Source organism: Saimiri boliviensis, chromosome 17, assembly GCF_048565385.1.
Source record: "Saimiri boliviensis isolate mSaiBol1 chromosome 17, mSaiBol1.pri, whole genome shotgun sequence".
In the NCBI taxonomy this organism is placed as follows: domain Eukaryota; kingdom Metazoa; phylum Chordata; class Mammalia; order Primates; family Cebidae; genus Saimiri; species Saimiri boliviensis.
In genome coordinates this window covers 56547854-56567006 of record NC_133465.1, presented here as the reverse complement: position 1 = coordinate 56567006, position 19153 = coordinate 56547854, and the positions used below count along the sequence as shown (strand labels likewise).

At 43.8% G+C, this 19153-nt stretch overlaps 1 protein-coding gene across 2 annotated transcripts in view; it reads left to right on the top strand.

Annotated features, from left to right (window-relative positions):
• Positions 1-19153, top strand: part of PRKCA (protein kinase C alpha) — a 488104-nt gene that overhangs the window by 322481 nt on the left and 146470 nt on the right. For both annotated transcript variants that reach the window (XM_039476591.2, XM_039476590.2), the window contains exons 4-5: positions 9646-9757; positions 13023-13151. In XM_039476591.2, the coding sequence (XP_039332525.1) occupies positions 9646-9757; positions 13023-13151 (241 nt within the window). The remainder of the gene's footprint in view (positions 1-9645; positions 9758-13022; positions 13152-19153) is intronic.

The window sequence follows — 19153 nt, the reverse complement described above, 5'->3', positions numbered from 1 at the left end:
AGGGTGACTATAATCAACAATAACTGTGCACTTTAAAATAACTGAAGGAGCATAATTGGATTGTAATCAATAGATAAATGCTTGAGGGAATGGATACCCCCCCCCATTCTTCATGATGTGCTTATTTCACATTTCATGCCTGTATCAAAACATGACATGGACCCCGTAAATATATATACCTACTATGTACCCACGAAAGTTAAAAATAAAAAATTTGTTTCAAGTTGATTGACGATGGAGCAAAAACTGGACATAAAACATGTAGAGATGTTAACAACATGTAAGATACCTTATGAAATAGGGAAATCGTAATAATAGCTTTTCATTAAGAGTTAAGTCACATTGATTGATGGCTTGTGGCATTACATATCTTCATAGTGCCTTCATATAGACACCACCTTCTGCAGACTGGGAGAGAAACTGCAAACAAAGCCCCTTTGTAGTGAGATAAGGTGGATGTTCTCCATTTCCTCCAGTGTGCTAGGCTGTCTCTCCAATGGCATCTCATGAAGCACCCAGAATATAACCAGTGCATGGAGCTGGACTTCATATAATTTGGATTACATAGATAATGTATGGATTTATTTTTTAACTTGAGTCTTTTCAGATAAGGCTAAAAGTCTTTTATTTTCATCTCTGAATCTAGTCTGTCCTCACACGTTTCCAGAGCCATTTGCTTATTTTTCAATTTAGAAAAAAAGCCATATTACTGTTTGGAGGAGGGGGGGGTGTTTTTTTGTTTGTTTGTTTGTTTGTTTTTGTTTGAGACAGAGTCTCGCTCTGTCATGCAGGCTGAAGTGCAGTGGCGTGTTCAGGGCTTACTGCAACGTTGACCTCCTTGGCTCAAGCAATTCTCCCACCTCAGCCTCCGGAGTAGCTGGGACTAAAGGCACAGGCCACCACTCCCCGCTGGTTTTTTTTTTTGTTTTTTGTTTTAGGTGGAGATGAGGTCTCGCTATGTTGCCCTGGCTAGTCTGGAACTCCTGAGCTCAAACGATGCTCCCAAAGTGCTTGTTTCTGTTTTTTTGACAAAAAGTCATTATATTTTATGTCTGGTTTTATAGCTTGCTGTTCTCATTAGATAATATATCTTAGAGATCTGTCCATGATATTACAGAAAGATCTAGCTTATTTGATTTAACTGCCATGGAGTATTCCACAGTATAAATATATTACAGTTTATTTAGCCATTGCCTTGCTGATAGAGCTGTATCTAGATTTTTAAAAAGAATTTATTGCTTCTCATTGAATGATTAGTGTCTTGCATAGCTGGGCAAAGGACTCATAAGAATCCTAGCAAAACTTGGTTTGACAAGTTTATCCGACTGTATAGATGCGTGTTATTCATCAGAGTGAACTGAAGTGTTATGCTGCAGATCAAAAATTAATTAGCATCACCAGAAGTGGAGTATCTTTCATTCTTTCTTAGAAAAGGAAACATCCAGCAAGACCAGTATGGTCAGAGGCCAAGTGTGAACCTAAGCCCAAATGGAGAGTGAGCCAGGCAGATCCAGCAGCCTTAGAGGGGCGTGGCAGCCTTGCTGAGTACATGATATACAATGTAATAATTACGGTGGTCCCCAAGTTACATGCAACCAGCCTGATCATATGATCTGGTTTTGGTGATACTCTCATGTTAACCAAATATTTTTTAAATCGGTATTTTGTTATATCACAGAGTTAAAAAAAAAAAAAAAAAAAAAAGAACTGCTTTTTAATTCCTTAAATTTCTTAAGAAATTTAAGATTTCAGTAGCGATGCTAGATTTGCCTTTGGAGCAGTGTTTTGGGTATTTCTCATATAGTCAGCATGTGAGTGACATTTAGACCCAAGCTTGGCTTACAAGCATGATTCATGAGAACATATCAGATGGTGACAGCAGAGAATCTTTCTTGGTACTTAGAGGGGAGCAGTTTCAAGGAGCCACGTTGTTCTGGCTCCTGGAGGAAGTCATACCGCAGAACTTCAGTTGGTTAAAAACAAGATTTTTTCAGAAACTCTTAAAGCCTGAACCCCCAGCTCTCAATGACAGACAATTTGGTCCTTCAAGAGAAACCTATGGGGCATTTTGGAGGCATTCAAGTATGGGTGGAAAATTCAAGCCAGGATGACCTCTAGCCAAAACGCTGCCATTATTTTACTCATTGCATTAAAAGCATATGTGCAGTGATGTCAGTTCAAATGTGAACATCCTCATCAAAAAACATCTCTGGTTGCCCGCCTCCTGGTATGAAGGGAGCATTAACTCCTCCAGGGATTTCACACTGCACACGGCTAGATTAGTCTCCAGCCTCAACTACTGTATTTGCAAACTTACCTAGAATATGCCTTCCAGATGGTTATAGACACAAGAAGAATGCATCTAGGAAATTTAAAGCCCCGTCAGCATCAAATTCTGCACAGTGTAGATCCATGCGTTTATTTTAACGAATTGCAAATGATAGTGATAATCATGATGGTGGTATAGAGAGATTTTGAAAAATCTTGGTAGAAATGTTGAGAAATGTTTCCAAGGAAGACTAATTAAGTTTCTATATTATAAAACTAAGACATGAGAAGCAGGCCAGTGGATGCTTGCAATAGAATTTGAATTTTTCACTTGTCTTTTTTTTCCCCCTAAGTAGTCTAGTTTTAGATTTGTGGATTAGACTTTATTTGTGCCTATGAGGAGTGATTAGCTCAAAACGTTCGTTTCTTTTCTCCCCACCACATATATGACAAGTATCTAAGCTGTATTTTTACCTCTTTCATTATAATATAATGTCAGGCTTGCGACATATGACAGCAGGTTTCACACTCCACTTAATGAGAGGCTGTCAGTTCCTGGAGAAGGAAAAAGGAAGATTAACGTGTATTTCACTAAAAAGGAAAATGTTATTAAGCTGATAATAGTGAAGACTTGGTGTGCACCAGACATTTCTTTGTGGCCGTAAGTGTAGCGACACGCTGTAACTTCTCTGTGGGATGGCTCTACAACCCTTTGGTGCACAGTGAGAAAAGCGTGCTTTGTAAAGGATTTAGTAGTTGCTTTTGTACACATTTATTGAAGGTCTACCATGTAGGAGATAAAATGATTTCAGAGGATACAAAGGCAGACTTCTACATTCAGGTCGTTTTGCAGTTGGAGAGGAACCTATTAATGTCTCTTTCCCCTTTTTGCCTTGGTTTCTAGGAAGCTCAGAGATAAAGTTAATATTAATTCTCAGTTCGGCACCATGCTTTAGGACAGGCGTCCCCAAACTGCGGACCCCTGAGGCCATTTATCCAGCACCCCCCGCCGTACTTCAGGAAGGGGCACCTCTTTCATTGGTGGTCAATGAGAGGAGCACAGTATGTGGCAGCCCTCCAACGGTCCGAGGGACAGTGAACTGGCCCCCTGTGTAAAAAGTTTGGGGATGCCTGCTTTAGGACTTCTCCTGTCTGTTAGACTGTCATGTCAGTCCTCCGTATGTGGGAGGTGAGAGATAAATGATGAAAAATTAAAGGGGAGGTGGACAGAATCATAATTATCCTAAGTGGCAGAATGTGTTAAGTGACATACGAAAGACAGAGTGAAATGCTCTGGAAGGTCAGACGAAGGAGAGAAATTATATCTGGTATTGACATCTGAGGAGACTTCCTGGAGGAGGAAGGAGACTTTAATACTGACTTTTCGGGTGTTTCAGCAGGTGGAGGCCTGGTAGGTGGAGGCAGCAGCTGAAATGAAGACACAGATGAGAGATGCCAGGGCGCCACCTGGGACTCTCCGGAGAGAAAGATCGCATGTAGAGGTTTATAGATGTAGGAAAGGATCCTGAGGCTGCTCTGTTCATTTGCATGATGAATTTGATGAATTTGGCAGCTCTCAGTAGACCTACTCTTGGGCCAGTAGGGGCAGCTTGTGCCCTGCTGTTATGGTGTTCACCTTGTCTGTCCATCCAGATCACAGGCATCACCTGGAAGCCCCAAGCCGTACCCGCCTTTCAATCCCTCACGGCCCGGGCTGGCGCCACACTCTGCCTCAGCTCTCATTCAGCCTGTGCCTTGAAATGACTTTGTTTTGAAAACCAGGTCAGAATGGTTTGGAAACAGCAGTGTGTTTCCCTTACTTAGAGAAAAGCATCCGAATTCTGATTTTCAGATAAATCTTTAGACTCATCCTCCCACGACTCCTTAACATGAGATCCAGTGGGTTATCTATTCAATGAAGAAGTAACAGATGTTCCTTTGATGCTGTTCTACTTGAGTTAGTGGTATTTCACTGGCCAATTGCTGTATTCCCCAGTCAGTGAACAGTATATTTAATGCCTGTGTGGTACAGTAAATGCTCTTGCACTGGAATTATGCATATAAAATCTGATGAAACCCTGAAGTCGGTAGTTTAGTTAATGGTATTGTAACATTGTCCTGGTTCTGCAAATGTGCGGTGGTTATGTAAGACGTTATCACTGGGGAGGCTGGATGAAGAGTATGCAGGAGCAGCCTGTACTCTTTTTTGCAAATTCTTGTGAGTCTTAAATTATTTCAAATTAAGTAGCTTTTAAAAAAAAGAATTAAAGAGATGATCTAATCCAGTTATTTTCATCTTTAATTTTAGCAGCGGTCTCCCCCTGCCGCCTTCTCCTGCCCCCATCCTCTGTGGCTTAGGCACCACCTGACATCTTAAAAATGCTGATCCCACCCAATACGTTTAGGTTCCAGAGGAGGAAATCAGGGCCCAAAGAGGTAAAATGCGTTACTATTTAGAGGCTATTGATAGAAACACAGCGAGCCTAGGGAGTTTTTAGGACAAGTTGCTCTCTGCAGATCTTCATGACTCACAGCTCGGTCGCTAAGACTGTGGTTTCTTTTGTCAGACTAGGTGAGATTAATTAGACTGGAAAAGAGTTTCCACGCTCCTGCATCTGATTGCTGCAGTGCAAGAAATGGTATCATCCACATGGTTGAGGCAGTGCGAGAGGTGGTTTGGGTTAGCAGACGGTTTCACGAAACACCACTCGGGGCGTTTGCCAAGAGGACTGGCTTGAAAGTCCAGGCATGGGGTGCAGAAGACGGGAAGGCCGGGCCTGTGAGGAAGTCCCTTGCCTTCTGCCAGCTTGGCCCTCACTCTGACCACCTATGAAGCCTGAGGGCAATTAGGTGTCCTGTTCCTCCCCATCCAGGCCCAAGTCACTAACGTATTTTGGGGAAACCCTGGGCACCTTGAAGTTTGTTCCTAAAGTTAATGTAATAATCGTAATGATAATTGCTTATATTTGTCTAGGGATTTTCAGGTTGCAAAGCCTTTCTCTTATATTACCTAAGCTGGGTGTCACCCCTTGCCCATGACACAGGCATATTGGTTTTATTTCTGCTTTATAAATAAACAATGTGACTTTTCCAAAGTAAGAGTTTGTGCCGGGACTGGAGTCAGAACACAGGGCTCCACAATCCTGCTAAGTGCTCTTCTCATAAGAGACTCTTTTTCTAAACAGAGATCTCGGTTATGGTAAAGCACCCATGCACACTTGCTCATCAACAAACAGCTGCTGCTATTATGACTACTGTTATTGTTGTAATTCATAGGCAGGATCTTTGGCCATGCGTAATTTTGGCATGTGACGACTCCAGGACTTGCCGGTTCTCCAGAGTTAGGCAAGAGGTGGAAGCAATGGTTTCCTCTCTTCCTACACCTCCAAACGGTGAGAGCTGGGAGGCACCATATGGCTGTTGCATGAGTAAGCCTTAGGTTTTCCTGAAAAGTGAGTTCCCTGTGTGCCACGTCAATGGAGATCTTTGTGACAACCAACTGGTATGACATCCACCCTGGGGCTGCCTGGCTCTGGAGGGCTGCGTGCGATCTGCCATTTTTTATTTATTTAGTGCCATTTGTTAATGCTTCATTTCTGCAGGGAAAACAGGTTGTCTCGTTTTCCCCTGGCATCTTCCTTGCCCTCCACAATGTAGGACACAACCTTTCTTGTCAGCACGGGCACCTTTAATTGGAGCTGGCACCGGCCTCCTCCTTGAATGTTCTGCCTGATGTCCTGGGATCCTGCGAAAGTTGGTAGTCTTCCCTAATGGTGGAAGTCTAAGGGCATACTTCAGACCGTAGACACGGCTACTGCTTTCCAGAAGAAATAAGCTCTCAAGGAAGATGTTGATTTTTCACACCCCGAGAGAGACATTTAGGAGGCAAACTACTGAACTGCCTCAAGAATATCATTAATCATCCGCTCACAGAGGCGTACCTAGCACCTGTGACACATTTCCTAAATATTTGTTGAACGACCTTGTGAAGTAGTGGTTTCCCAGCCTTCAGTGTGTCCTCCAACACGAGGGGCACTGGCAGGGTCTGCTCCAGCGCGGACTGTGAGGCTCCACCCCCGGAGTTTCTGATTCCGTTGGTCTGGGAAAGGACTAAATACTACGCCTTGTTTTTGCCGGGTGAGTCGGGGAACAGAGTCTCACTCTGTTGCCTAGGTTGGATTTTTTTTGTTGTGGGGGGACAGAGTCTTTGTTGCCTAGGCTGGAGTACAATGGCACGACCTCGGCTCACTGCAACCTCCGCTTCCCAGGTTCAAGTGATTCTTCTTCCTCAGCCTCCCAAGTAGCTGGGATTACAGGTACCTGCCACCATGCTCGGCTAATTTTTTTTTTTTTTTTTTTTTTTTTTTTTTTTTTTTAAAGTAGAGACAGGGTTTCACCGTGTTGGCCAGGATGGTCTCAATCTCCTGACCTCACGGTCTGCCCACCTTGGCCTCCCAGAGTGCTGGGATTATAGGCGTGAGCCACTGCGCCCAGCCAATACTATGCCTCTCTAACAAGTTCCTGGTGATGTGATGCTGTGCAGAGGAACCACACTTTGAAAACTTCTGTCCTAAAGCAGGGCTTGGCGAACTTTTCCTAAAAGGGCCAGATAGTAAATGTTTTAGATTTCGTGGGCCACACAGTCTCTGTCACAATTACTTGGCTCTGCCATTGTAGCCAAAGAAAATATGTAAATGAAGGAGCATGCCTGTGTTCCAATAACATTTTATTTACAAAAACAGGCGGTGGACTTGTTTTCAAAAAAAGAAATTGTGTTGCAAATGTAAAAATTTGTTGTAAAGGTGTTAAGAGCCAGATCCTTATTCTGGGTAGATTTCCAAAAGCTCTTGGGATGGGAATCCAGTGTTGATCACGTCGTAGGTCTGTGCTCTCTTAAGCAGTGCAAACATAAAACTTGGAGAGATACAGAGGTTTCTGTTGTTCCTGTGCTAGGGTGGTGTGCAAATGGGTGAAGCATTTCATATTTAAAAAAAAAAATCTGAGGTCTGATGTTCATTAGTCATATGATTTGGGGAAGGTCATTACATCTTTTAAACATAATTAAAACATCTTTTAATTACGCAGTGAAAAGTAGAGGGAATCCTCACTTGTATAAACACTGGGTGGTGCATACACGAGCGGTTTACGATTCTTTATACTTCTCTGTATGATTGAAATATTTCAGATTCTCAAATCTATATCTTTAAAAAGTAGTCATAACAAGCCTTTGACATATATGTGGCGTAGGCTTCAGGTTCCATAGTCAACCAAAATGTGAATTACCTTGTAGTTAGAATGGCCTTTGGAATTCCCCTAAATCACCACCACGGAGGCCCTCAGAAAGTCAGCAGCCAAGAATATTGTACTTTGTGTCACCTTGCATTTGAGAAAGCCTGGGTGAAAGGATAGTTCAAGCGTAGCGTGTCTGCGGTAGACCTCCGGATCTCCTGCCCTTCCCAAGACCCCGCTCGTCTGAGATCTTGCTTGAATCAGTGGATGGACACCTTGCCTTTACAGCTGCTTGGGCCACAAAGAGTGATTCAAGAGGAAAAACTTAAAGGTAAAATGCTCAGAAGAGTGCTGTATCACAGGGTAGGCAGGCACCATTCAGGTAGTGCAGACAAGTGCCTCTGCCTCTGGGGCCTTTGTTTGTTTGTTTATTTGTTTATTTATTTATTTATTTTAAGATAGCATCTCACTCTGTTGGCTTGCCAAAGTCCTGAGATTATAGGCGTGAGCCACAGCACCTGGCCTACTTTTATCTATTAATAAACAGAGCAGGGCGAGTGTGGTGGCTCACACCTGTAATCCCAGCACTTTGGGAGGCGGGTGCATCACCTGAAGTCAGGAGTTCGAGACCAGCCTGAGTAACATGGTGAAACCCTGTCTCTACTAAAAATACAAAAAAATTAGCCAGGAGTGGTGGCAAGTGCCTATAATCCCAGCTACTCGGAAGGTTGAGGCAGGAGAATGGCTTGAACCTGGGAGGTGAGGTTACAGTGAGCTGAGATCATGCCATTACACTCCAGCCTGGATGACAGAGCAAGACTCCATCTCAAATAATAAACAAACAGAAGCCCCGGAAGCAGAGGCGCTTTTCTGCACTACCTACCTACCCTGTGATAGGCACTCCTCTAAGCATTTTACAGAGACTGACTCGTTTTGTCCTTATTTTTAATAACCACATAAGACAGATGCTGTTAATGTCTCAGCTTACAGATGAGGCGGAAAAGATCAATCATTCGTCCAGGGCCATGTCTCTGGGAAGTAGCAGAGCTGGAAGCTGAAGTCCGGCTGTGACTCCGGAGTCTACGCTCTTTAACCACAATGGTCTCTGTATATGATTTTACTTCCCTATCCATAATCTGTCTGTGAATTAAGGAACAGAAGCTTAAAATCTAAAGAAAAAAAAAAGATGTCTAGTTGCACCTCCGGTGCTCTGGGTGGGATGCTAGAGAAGGGAATGAAATCGCAGTGGGCTATGGGGGGGCGTAATGTCAGCGCCTTTGCAGTTTTCATTTGACCCTGCTGGGTTTCCCTGTACAAAAGCATAAAATACTTTGGAGATGGTGCAGAAGCAGGAAAATGTACCTGTCCATTTGGATGCAGATCTGGGTTCAGTGTATTGTATTTCTGGATACCCTGTCCGAGAGGAGATCTCCTGAATGATCCATTTAGGGTTGTTCTGTTCAGCTTCACAGCCACGCCAGTTTTGTGTCTACTGGTGCCTACACTAGGCACTGGGGAGGCAGGGATGCCAAGCTGTTTAAAATACTGTGCTTCCCCCCAAGGGCTTTGATGACTATAGCTCCAGAAGTAATAGCTTTGGTGGAAACCGTGGTCTGTGCAAATTTCACCACATAAAGAGAGGAAACATAAGTATTTGTCATATGAAAACATGATGTGGGCCAGGCGCTGTGGCTCACGCCTGTAATTCCAGCACTTTGGGAAGCTAAGGCCGGTTGATCACCTGAGGTCAGCAATTTGAGACTAACCTGGTCGACATGGTGAAACCCCATCTCTACTAAAAATACACAAATTAGCCGAGCTTGGTGGTGGTGCCTGTAATCCCAGCTACTCAGGAGGCTGAGTCAGGAGAATCACTTGAACCTGGGAGGCGGAGGTTGCAATGAGCTGAGATCACGCCAGTGCTTTCCAGCCTGGCCAACAGAGCAAGACTCCATCTCAAAAAACACCAAAAACAAAAACATGCAGCAAAATCACCACCACCCATTGTGTGACTCCAGAGAACGATGCACAATGTGGTGTTATCAAACCTTGATGTGGGGCTGGGGAGTGGTGGGGCCCGAGTTTGGCTTAATCTAAAAACGTGGTCCTTTCTTGACTGGAATGAGCACTTGCTTCTTCTCCCCCCAGGACCCCAGGAGCAAGCACAAGTTCAAAATCCACACTTATGGAAGCCCCACCTTCTGCGATCACTGTGGGTCACTGCTGTATGGACTTATCCATCAAGGGATGAAATGTGACAGTAAGTAAGTTTTCTTTCCCAGTTCATAGCGAGGCTCTGTAGATCATGTTTAGGATTTGCTGAGCAAGAAAGGCTCAGTAACTTTTCAACACCAACTCTTCAACAGAGAGAATTAGTTCAGACTGACAAAGTGTAGAATCTCCCACTGTCAAAGTTCTAATTTATTAAACTACTTGACTGCCTCAGTATGAACCCAAAAAAAGCACTCTTGCTGTCCCCTTTTTTTATTATTATTATTTTAGTGGCAGAAATCTTCAATTACTATAAAATGTAGCCTAGTCAAACCCCAAAGAAGAGTCCCACCTCCAGATTCCGCATTTGGTTAGGTTTCAAAATAAGCCGAGCAACTGTAGTCATTATCTTCCTGTGTCTTTAATTAGTGAGTGGACGGTGGAAAAATCCGGTAGGCTTTCCTTAAAACTGAAACCAAAATGAACATAAAAACCAGGATAGCATCTTACTTAAAACTTCACTCACCCTGTGTGTTTATGGACAGATCAAATGTATGTCAGCCCAGCTCAAGACACAGGACCATTGACAAGCAGGACACCAGCCCTTTTTTGTTATTTTTTGTTTTGTTTGTATCTCCATCAACTACCAGGAGGAAAGAAAAGCAACTCTTTGCTTTGATCATTCTTAAAGCATGAGATTCCTCAGGCTATGTTTGTTTAAATACAAGTTGATACTTTTGTGGGGGGGGGTGGAAGTTAATTGCCCAGCCTGTTTTTCTAATAGAGCAGGAAGCATTATGGAAATTTCAGCCTATTGCCATTTGCTAGTGACTATTATGACGGCCAGAAGCTGATATTTTTATTTTACATGGAGCAAACTATTTAAAAAAGAACATAAATGGGCATTATAGAGTAGATGGAGAGTTTCTCAGGACACAGATTCTTTACCTTAGGGAGTTGTACAGCATAACAACCAAATGCAATGTTTGCTTGCTTCAGGAAACCCTAGGATTCCAAAGACATGGTTTTCAGGGGTTCCGCAAGGGCTTACAACTTACGTGCCTTTGTAAATATATTTTCACTACTTTAAAACTGGGAACAAAATAAATACTTGAATGTGTTGCATTCTCAGCCTTCACTCCTGGGACAGAACTTGAAATCAGGTTTCTCCTGCAGCATCCACTTCACTGAAGAGCCGGCTGGGATCAGCCAGCATGCTATTAAACCCTGTTCCTGTTTGTACATAGTTTTTTGTATGAATCAGGATTTTTGGATGCTGTGCCACTTTAACCACATACAAAAATTAATGAGATGTGGAGGCTGGTCTGAGACATCAACTTGCATCCCTAACAACTGGTTTCAAAGTTGTGTTTGTATCAGAGGGCTTGCTTGGTGATCCTTGAATGTCTTTATAACACGTAATTGGCACAAATTTGTGTTTGTTAGCTGAGTTTATGCTGATAAAATAACACTCATCTGGTTTACAAAATTAATTCTGCTTAGATTTTGTTTGTAGAATGGTTTCTATTACTAAAAAATTTTGAAAACCGCTGACCCAGACCAATGCTTTTTTGTTTTGTTTTGTTTTAAACTCTTTTCCTTGGGAGTCTCAAGGCTTCTGTGGCTGCCGCCTGTGCTCCTCCCTGGAGAGAGGAGGAAAATAAGCAGATGAGTCCCAGAATTGCAACCCCTACCGTCCTTAACTTCTGCAGCAAGAAACCCTCTTTCCGTGCCCTTCCACGTGGTATGATTGCAGTCCTAGATAGAGTTCCACTTGGGATAGGGCAGGGCCTGGCGGGGAGTCAGCATCAACAACCTGGGTGGGCCACCTCTCATTTTGTAGAGTTAGAAATGAAATTAGAGCAAATGAGCTTCCTGAGATAGACAGCCGAGACTGGAACACGCCGGGTGCCCACCCTCCCTGTTTCCTGTGTGTTTTCCAGAGGCTCCAGCATTTACGTCCTTCAAATGGCAAATTTTGCCCAGACACTTAAAGGTATGACTTGGTTAAGGCAAGTGATATTCACAACACAGCTTTTCAAGAGCCTTTATGTTGGCTAAATTTGAGGTGCACCATTTTGAACACTTAGCCTTGGAAATAGAAGCCTAATAGAATCCACATTTGTGAATCAGCTAATTGTCCTTTATTCAGTATGTCCATTATTCTGCTGTCAGTGTTTAATCGGAGCAATATACATTATTCATGATGCTTTTTGCAATTTACTTTGTCGGGTTAAACACTCAAAATGAAGTGTATCGGAAAGCCCCACCCTGATGAATGCGGAATAATCTTATTAGCTTCCTGGCCAGGAATTGTGAGGATTCCACTGGCCATCCCTCCTTCTGGATGCCTAAAGGTACCAGGACAATAGCGCTGGAACACCTACAGACAGTATTCTGTTTGTTTCCGGTGCACAGGGTTCTTTTCAGGGCTTCTCTGGTTCGTTGCAATAATACTGATCTTTTTTTAATCCTCCCCCTGTCTCACCCACATAATGTCAGCTGTAAGGAATGGCTTATCACGCTAGGCATGTATTTGTTTTACTTGGAATAATATTTAAATATTTGAAGACAGGTTTAAAATATCAAATATAAGTTCTTTGGGCGGGGGGAAACACAGGGAATGTACTTAAAACTTGTTGAAAATACAAGGTTAGCTAAGGAAAGGAAAATTTAATGAATTTTCTGTATTCAGTCCGCAGATTTTCGCTCTTTCTCAGTGTTAAGCCCAGAAAGGCATATAGAATTCACTAGCAAAAAGCATCCTGTGTTTAAGTTGGGTGCAGTGGTTCACATCTGTAGTCCCAGGGCTTTGGGAGGCCCAGGTGGGAGGACCGCTTAAGCCCAGGAGTTGAAGGCTGCAGTGAGCTAGGATGATGCCACTGCACGCCAGCCGGAGTGACAAAAGGAGACCCTGTCTCAAGAAAAAAAAAAAATCCTATGTTTAAAATTTTTATATTATTTTGCCTCTGTGTACATAAAATATTAGTTAAGCTGAGCTTTGTACACATTCACCTGTGTGAATTTTGTATACTGTTAAATATTTGAAACAATCACAGAAGGCCAAGCCGGGATATTTTGCTTCAGTGAAGATTGAACAAATATGGTATGGGTATTTTAAGGATATTGTCACTCACATGAAGCCTGTGCTGTATAGGACATCTGCTAACAGTTCTTTATGTCACCAAAAACATGATAGCAAAGTATCGAGTTGGGGGGTAACTCGTTTTCACTTCTGCTCATGCACCAAAACACTGAGGAGCGGTGGTTGGAGCCCATATGCCCAGCTTACCCTCTGCTTTCTTGATTCACAGCCTGCGACATGAACGTTCACAAGCAGTGTGTCATCAATGTCCCCAGCCTCTGCGGAATGGATCACACAGAGAAGAGGGGGCGGATTTACCTAAAGGCTGAGGTTGCGGATGAAAAGCTCCACGTCACAGGTGAGGCTTGCTCATCCTGGGGCAGCACGGTGGAGAGGCGTTTGGATGAAGGTCACACTGATATTCAGGCAGGGTGGGGGCTGGGCTGGGTGCTCTGAGGCCTCTGGAGAGGCAGTCGGCCTGGTGGAACCATCACTGTCTGGGAGCCCTGCAGCCCTCCAAACCCTCGCCTCAATATACCTCCCAGGAGACGGATCTGCACGCCCGAATCCCCAAATACTCAATGTCACACAAAGTCACAACCCCTGTGTGGATTGGACTGTTCTGACAGCATGGCCTGTGTACTTTCCTCCCAGCAAGGGAGCCAGTTAATCAAAATGCCATTGAAGGGGATGGATCTAGGGCAAGGGGAGGCGGATGGATGGATGATCCAGGTGTTCCGTGGCATTGGGCTGTGATGGCCCGATAAATCCACTTCAGCAACAGCAACAGCCGATGAGTGCTTTTGCTTCCTCTGTGTTAGGTATGGTGCTAGGAACTTCACATCGATTAATAGTTTAGACCTGACACTTAGTGGGGCATTAGCCTCATCTTCCAGAAAAGGCAACTGAGGCACAGAGAGACCAGTAACTCCTAGTGTTAGAGTTAGTGAGGAGCTGGAATAGGAACGGAGGCATTGGATTCCAGTTACTGTGCTTGTGCTTACCACACCTCCTACAGACAGCCAGGTACGGGACGGGATTCCCTATCCACAGGCCTGGTGACTCCCTCCTCCGGGCGGTTTCTGGGTGGGCTCTGCCACAGCGTGGCTTTTCCTTTGGTTTTCCCACCAAATCCACTTTCGGTTAATCAGCACAGTCAGTCAAATTATCCTGGAGTCTTATTGGCTTAGGATGCATTCCGTGTCCCCAAGATGACTTGAGTCCTCTGTACCATGACCCACTCTATGTTAGCGTATGGTTCAACTCTCAGGCATCTGCCGAGTTCCCTGTACCTGGGGGGTCCCTGAGGGACCAAGTGTCTATATTACTCTTGTTGACAAGGGCATTCATTTTCATTTGATCGGCAAAGGTATCTTCCATTTGTATCTAGGAATTTGAAGCTATCATTAACATAATCTATGTTTGTAGATGACAGAAAATATCATAGAAGGGCGTGTGGAGGATCTGTTTAAGAAAAAAAGAGGAAGGCGGTGGGTTCCAAAGAAAGGCTTACTTTTGGCAACATCCTCACATTTTTTCTTTCAAAAATAAGCAAATGTTCTAACCAGGACTGTCCCCTCAGGTTAGAACTCAGAGAACACCAAAGGATTCCAAGGTATCACTAGGAGAGGGTAATAGTTTCCCGTTGGATAACCTTGAAACCACCTATAGCTGATGGTCAAAATGGAGTTGGGAGTGAAATCTCTATCATAGGCACAGAATCCCGTCTGACTTTTTGTAGTTTGGAGAAATTCTTTTATTTCCTCAAGACTATCTCTGTTGTGCCATTTTTCATTTGGGGCTGTGGCTCTCACCTATGTTTCTATTGCTTTGTAATGGGCTGATGCTGTCCTTGGAATCCACTCTGCCTTGTCTCCACTGACAGCCAGGAGCCCTCTGACTGGGCACCGATGCTGTCTGCCCAGAGGAAGACGCTGTTCCTCGGGGGCCATGAGACCTCTCTGTGACATCGCAGCCTTGCTCTTGTTTCTCTTTTCTACTAAGGCTTCCACATTGTCAAAACCATGTATAGGGGGAGCAAATGATGCAGTCCAGGGAGAAATTACCATAAAACCTAGTCTCCAGTCAGGCACAGTGGCTCACACCTGCAATCCCAGAACTTTGGGAGGCCGAGGCAGGCGGATCACAAGGTCAGGAAATCGAGACCATCCTAGCCAACGTGGTGAAACCCCGTCTCTGTTGAAAATACAAAAACTAGCTGGGCATGGTGGCACGCACTTTCAGTCCCAGCTACTCGGGAGGCTGAGGCAGGAGAATCACTTGAACCCAGGGCGCGGGGTTGCAGTAAGCCGAGATTGCACCACTGCACTTCAGCCTGGGCAGCTGAGTGAGACTCCATCTCAAAAAAGAAAAAAAAAAAAAAAAAAAAAAAACCTAGTCTCCTTAGGTGGTGAGGGATCAAGGAGCATAAAATAGAATGTCTATGGGCTAAACATTTCTATGCTTTTCTTAACCGTTTCCTTTATTTCCAAAGCTACTGCTCTAGGCAGTAGAGTAGGCATCACAGGTGAATATTCAGAGTTTAATTATGCGTTTCCATGTGGTTACCTTGTGGCTCACTGTAAGGCAAGAACGCCTGGACAGAGCATTGAAATGTTTCACTAGCATTCTTTGTGTTTCTAGATAAAGCAAAACACGCACTGTGCATGCCGGACATGCCCCATGCCTTCTTCTGTAATAAAAGCAGCAACCATAAGGCACTGTCTGAACCTTTCAGTCTCTCTTATAAGAGGCTTGCAGATCTAAAACTGCACAGAGAGGCACAGATGCCCTGGCTGGGGCGGCACAGGTACGCAGGTGGAAGAGAAAGGTCAGTCCTCATCGTGCAAGAGCTTACATCAGGCTAATTCCTCTACCATTGCCAAGAGTTGAATTTGACTCACAGTTGTAGAATCAGCTTAAGGAGCAATACCTTTCCCTGAGTTGGACATCGACTTTTTACATGTGAAAGCCAGCCAGTATTACTTACGGCACCTATCTAGGCCAAGTCCCTTGAGAATTAGTTTAAAAATTTTTGTAGAGCTATAGCTCCACTCTAGGAATGTGAATTCAGCAAGTGTAATCATAATAATTATGTCTTATTCCATTCAGGCTGCTATCACAAAATACCTTAGACTGGGTAATTTATAAGTAGCAGGAATTTGTGTATCACAATTCTGGATTCTGGGAAGTTCAAGATTGAGGCCTCAGCAGACTCAGTGTCTGGTGAAGGCTCCGTCTCTGCTTCATAGATGGCACTTCTCACCATGTCCTCATATGGCAGAAGGAAGGCAGGCTGTGTTCCCACATGGTGCTGGGAGCAAACATGCTTCCTGTCATCTCTCTCTTTTTTTTTTTAGACAGCATCTCGCTCTGTCAACCAGGCTGGAGTTTAGTGGCACAATCTTGGCTCACAGCAACCTCCGCCTCCTGGGTTCAAGAGATTCCCCTGCCTCCCAAAAGGATTACTTCCCCAAAGGCTCTGCCTCTTATTTCTGTCACACTGGGGATCCAGTCTTAAGATATGAAGTCAGAACCACAGCAAGTAATAGCAGCAGCTCACAGCTATTCAGGGTCTTCCTCCACAGGACCACTTTCTAAGTACTAGCTTTTATCCAAATAAAAGTTAAAGTTACGTACTAACTTTTATTCAAATATGTGAAGAAGTTGACTTTATTATCCTTACTTTATAGGAGGAGAAATGGAGATACAATGAAATGAAGTGACTCACCCAGAGTCACACAGATGGTAAATTGGATGGCTAAATATTTAAATGGCAGACGCACAGAGAAGATATTTTAATGACAGTATCCATAAGAATTGGAATCTTTTTTTAAAGTACAGTTGTGTGTGTGAAGGGAATCCAGTCTTAATTATAGAAAGTCAGGCTCAAGGAAATAACTAATTAGTAATTATATCTTTAAAATTCTTAAAGTAATTTAAGATTTTCAGAAAAGTTGCACACATAGTACAGAGTTCTCGTACACCCTTCACCCAGCAACCCCTGATGTCAATGTCCTTGTATAACTATAGTACCTGATAAATTTATGAAACGTAGGTACTTACATCCGGGCGCAGGGCTAACATCTGTAATCCCAGCACTTTAGGACGTTGTGGTGGGCGGATCACTTGAGATCAGAAGTTTGAGGCCAGCCTAGGCAACATGGTAAAACACCATCTCTACTAAAAATACAAAAAATTATCTGGGCATGGTGGCATGTGCAGGTAGTCCAAGCTACTCGGGAGGCTGAGGTGGGAGAATTGCTTGAACCCAGGAGGTGGAGGTTGCAATGAGCCAAGACTGCACCACTGCACTCCAGCCTGGGCAGCAGATTAAGAGTCCATCTCAAAAGAAAAAGAAAAAAGAAAACTAGGTACCTGCATTAGTTACCAGGAATTGTTTTCAAGAGCCAAATAGACGACATCAGACTCATCTTATTTCAATATAAAAGGACAGCAAGTGGTACCAAGCAAGGCCCCCTTGGGGCGGCACTTGCCAGTGACGGGTGGCATCCCCACCCCCATTACCTGCCTGCACCTTTTCTCAGCCAAATACTTCAGACATGACTTTGTCTTGAGAAATGTTTTCATATCAATTGCTGCCATCTATTGAGTGCTTACTGCATACTTATTGTTCATAGGACTGGACCTTTGTGCTCAGCATTCTATATTCATTGCTTCCTTGACTCCCCAAACAATCCCATGAAGTACATACTATTATTATCCTCCTTTCTGAGATGTGCAAAGGAGCTGAGATTAAGGAAGGAAATCGCTCCAAGTTACAGGGTGGAAAGTGATGGGGCCCGGGCTGCGGCCGGGCCAGGCTTCCACACCCTTGCTTTCACTGCACAGGCTATGAACGTTCCAACTGTCTCTTGTTAATTAGAGTCTCCTTTTGAACAAACAATAAACCCACAAATATTTGCTGAACCCACAGTCAGCACCCCACGAGGTTCCTCGAGGTCACGGAAAATCCAAAAGTGGGACTTAAAACCAGGGAAGAAAAGAGTAACATATGAAGAGAATAAAGAACAGCCCACGTCCAAGTATGATTAAGTGCCAAGTATGTGGTGATGAAATAGCACACCCTTGGGAGATGCCGAGGGTGGGAAGGGGACAGGGAGGGAAGGACCTGTGGAAAAGCAACTGAATACTGTAGATATTTGAGAGGCAGAGAGGGAAGAGAGCTCTGATTGAGAGAGTCAGAGGGCTATGGGAATTAGCCTGGTGGCTTTAATGAGAACACAGATATAAACCATAAGGCATCACAAGCAGGGTTTATGGTCCAAATGCGAGAGGTTTCTTGGAGAATGCATTTCCACCTAAACCCTGAGCAACTGTGTTAATTGCTAGATTAGTTCAAACGGTGTCTTACCTGTGTAGAATTGCTCAGATTGAAAATAATTCCCGAAGTAACATAGAAACTGCAACAGGAACTCTGCTTTGGGATGAAAACCTCCTTTGCAGTCAGATGAATTTTCTTTCTATCTTGGTCGGGTATTTATGGGAAAGTGCTCTGCTTTTGTGGTGTATTTTTATTTTTTGCCTTTGGGCAATGGTGCTGATGTTATCAGAACGGTGTCATTTTTTTTCCTTCTGATAGGAGATTGTAATAGGCTTTCTACACTGTTGTGTGTTTTGTAAATTTGGTTTATAGGAGTAAAAAAAAAATCCCTCATGGGAACCGATTTTCAATTTAATCTTGTAAGTAAATGGAAAAAATATCAGGTACTTTACAACTGTTTTGGGAGCATATTCCTCCCACAAATAGATTATTCTGAAGAAGAGTCTAATTTTCTCCACGATTTGAGGTTGTTAATTTGGTGTGGAGATTGAGGTTTTTAACTGAGTTCTGGTTGGAGAGGGGAAGACTTCCTTCCAGCTCTTATAGCAAAGAGACTCCTCCTACCTACCATCTAGGGCCTTGTGGGATTCGATACCTGTCGCACCACTGCAGATACGGAGACTCACCCTCACGTTCTTGTGGTTGGAACAGTAATATTCCCTCTGTGTGTTCTTCCACCTTATCATGGTGCATTTGCTACAGCATAGAGGAAGGAGCCTCAGCTTTGTATGATAATTGGTCATTCTTTGCTTCACTCATTGATTATACATTGTTGAGCTCGTGTCCTGCCCTCTTCCTGGCACCAGGGATGCTAAGTTGATTAAGACCTGGACCTCATCACAAACTGTGTGGTCTTTGGGGGGTGGGGGGCATTAAAGCATGAAAAAGAGTTTCTGGGCAGTGTACCAGGTTTTTTGAAGTGCAGTGGGAGTTTGAGGGAAGGGTAGCCTCCGTGGCCCGGGAGAGGCTGCAGGTGACAGCTTCCTGTTGGAAGTGGCAGTGGAGCCGGGAGGACA